We start from the raw sequence: 1,698 nt of genomic DNA, 5'->3' as shown, positions 1-1,698 counted from the left end.
ACCACAGGTCAGGCCCAGTGTGGCTGCTGCTCCCACTGCAAGGGCTACCTCAGTGAGGCCCAATGTACCTTTTAGACCACCACATGTCAGGTCCAATGTGGCTAGAAGGCCCAATATTCCTGTGAAGCCCAATACTTCAACCCAAGTGCATGTGCCAAATTCTAGCTCCAGTGCTCTCTCATTGGTTTCTCACCAAATAATGAATGCAACAAGCAAGGGTACCACAAAGAGATTCATGGAATTCATGCCCACACCTGCACCTTCAAAGCCTTCACAAAAACTAAAGAAGAAGCCATGATGAATGTGTTGTTATATGGTCTTTTGACATTGTAGAACTAATTTAGGAAACCTTTGTTTTGAGTGTTAATGAGCTTTTTGGCTGACTTGTTTAAGTTGTTTTCAGAGTTATTGAACTTAGTTGTGTTTGACTCTGTTTAGTACTTTTTGTTTTCAGAGTTATTGAACTCTGTTGATTTGTTTAATTTGTTTTCAGAGTTATTGTCACTTGATCACAGGTTATGCTTGAATTATAGGAAATGTTTATTTACTTTTTGGGGATTGCTATAAAGGTTATGTACCTGTTATGGTCAATGTGATCAGATATAGTACATTTAAATGTTAATTACCAAGTTTGTACTACAAGTATTCTATTTGGTTTTACTGCACTTTGCAAAACACAACACATATCAGGTTCTCATCAAATTTATAGTCCAATAATTTAGTACACTCTTAATACACATCAGGTTCCATGAAAATACAATACAAAAGTTGTGATTCCCTATTTCAACCAAATTTGGTACATTCACAGTTATCAAAATACACACTAATTATTCACATTTACTCTTCATCCACTATTTAACATTAGTCCAACTCAGTTCTTAAACAGAGCAAAGAAATTGATGAAGACACCAATTGCAATCCCAATGCACATCATGATTAGAAGAATTTCAATCCTCCTCAATTTCTCCTTCAATTCTTTTCTAAGAACAGGTAGCACCACGGGGTCAATGTCTTCATACTGCATTGATTTGGACAGCTTCCTAGTGCTCTTCTGTTTGAGTTTTTCACCTGAAGATAGCATGAGTTTGTTGTTCCAAGAACATTCCTCCTCTTCAACCATGTCTTGCTCTTCCAATTCATCAATCCATTGAAAATATTTACAATCCTGATTTTTATTCTGTTAAGAACAAAAATTGAAAACCCATGAAGAACAGATCAATCATAACGTGCGAAACACATATTAAAACAGGAATAATAATAAAGACCCATTAGAGGGCAAAACCCAGTCATGCTTACCTTCCATAGTGGACACAGAAAGAACCACCTCCCTGGATTAGCATTCGTCTTCGATCTCAGAGCAACAACAACAAGAGAACAGCGACACATACCGTTGTACTGCTTCATACCAGAGTCTTCGCACCTATCGTTGCCACCTTCTACCATTGACGCAGACCTTCACTTCATACCTGCTGCATCCATGGTTGAACGGCTCTTTAGATGCATCACATTCTCATTTTGCAATTGGGAATTAGGGTTAATGAATTGAAAAATTGGGGAACGGGTCCAGCTAAGCTCTCTATTTGCCACACAAGCTTTTTCGTTTGCCACATCACACACTTCCGTCAACGGAAAAAGCATCACTTGCCGGACGGGTATTTGGTGCACGTTTTTAAATTATCCAACGATATTTTTGTCGAT

The 1,698-nt window shown here is 38.2% G+C and overlaps 1 protein-coding gene across 1 annotated transcript; it reads right to left on the bottom strand.

Annotated features, from left to right (window-relative positions):
- Positions 1-871: 871 nt before the first annotated feature.
- On the bottom strand, positions 872-1,443 carry LOC127747688 (uncharacterized). Its single transcript, XM_052261846.1, has 2 exons — positions 1,297-1,443; positions 872-1,177 (listed from the first exon to the last, which is right to left on the bottom strand). Exons 1-2 carry the CDS (start codon positions 1,441-1,443, stop codon positions 872-874), a joined length of 453 nt encoding a protein of 150 aa, XP_052117806.1.
- Positions 1,444-1,698: the final 255 nt, after the last annotated feature.

This window comes from Arachis duranensis, chromosome 1 (genome assembly GCF_000817695.3).
Source record: "Arachis duranensis cultivar V14167 chromosome 1, aradu.V14167.gnm2.J7QH, whole genome shotgun sequence".
Classification (NCBI taxonomy): Eukaryota; Viridiplantae; Streptophyta; class Magnoliopsida; order Fabales; family Fabaceae; genus Arachis; species Arachis duranensis.
This window is presented reverse-complemented; position numbering and strand designations above follow the sequence as displayed.

What these genes read in the sequence shown, in the direction of transcription:
- LOC127747688 (XM_052261846.1), bottom strand. Translation starts at nt 1,443, where the DNA reads ATGGTAGAAGGTGGCAACGATAGGTGCGAAGACTCTGGTATGAAGCAG. An exon ending in TTCTGTGTCCACTATGGAAG is followed by an intron (nt 1,178 to 1,296) that starts GTAAGCATGACT and finishes TGTTCTTAACAG; the next exon opens with AATAAAAATCAGGATTGTAA.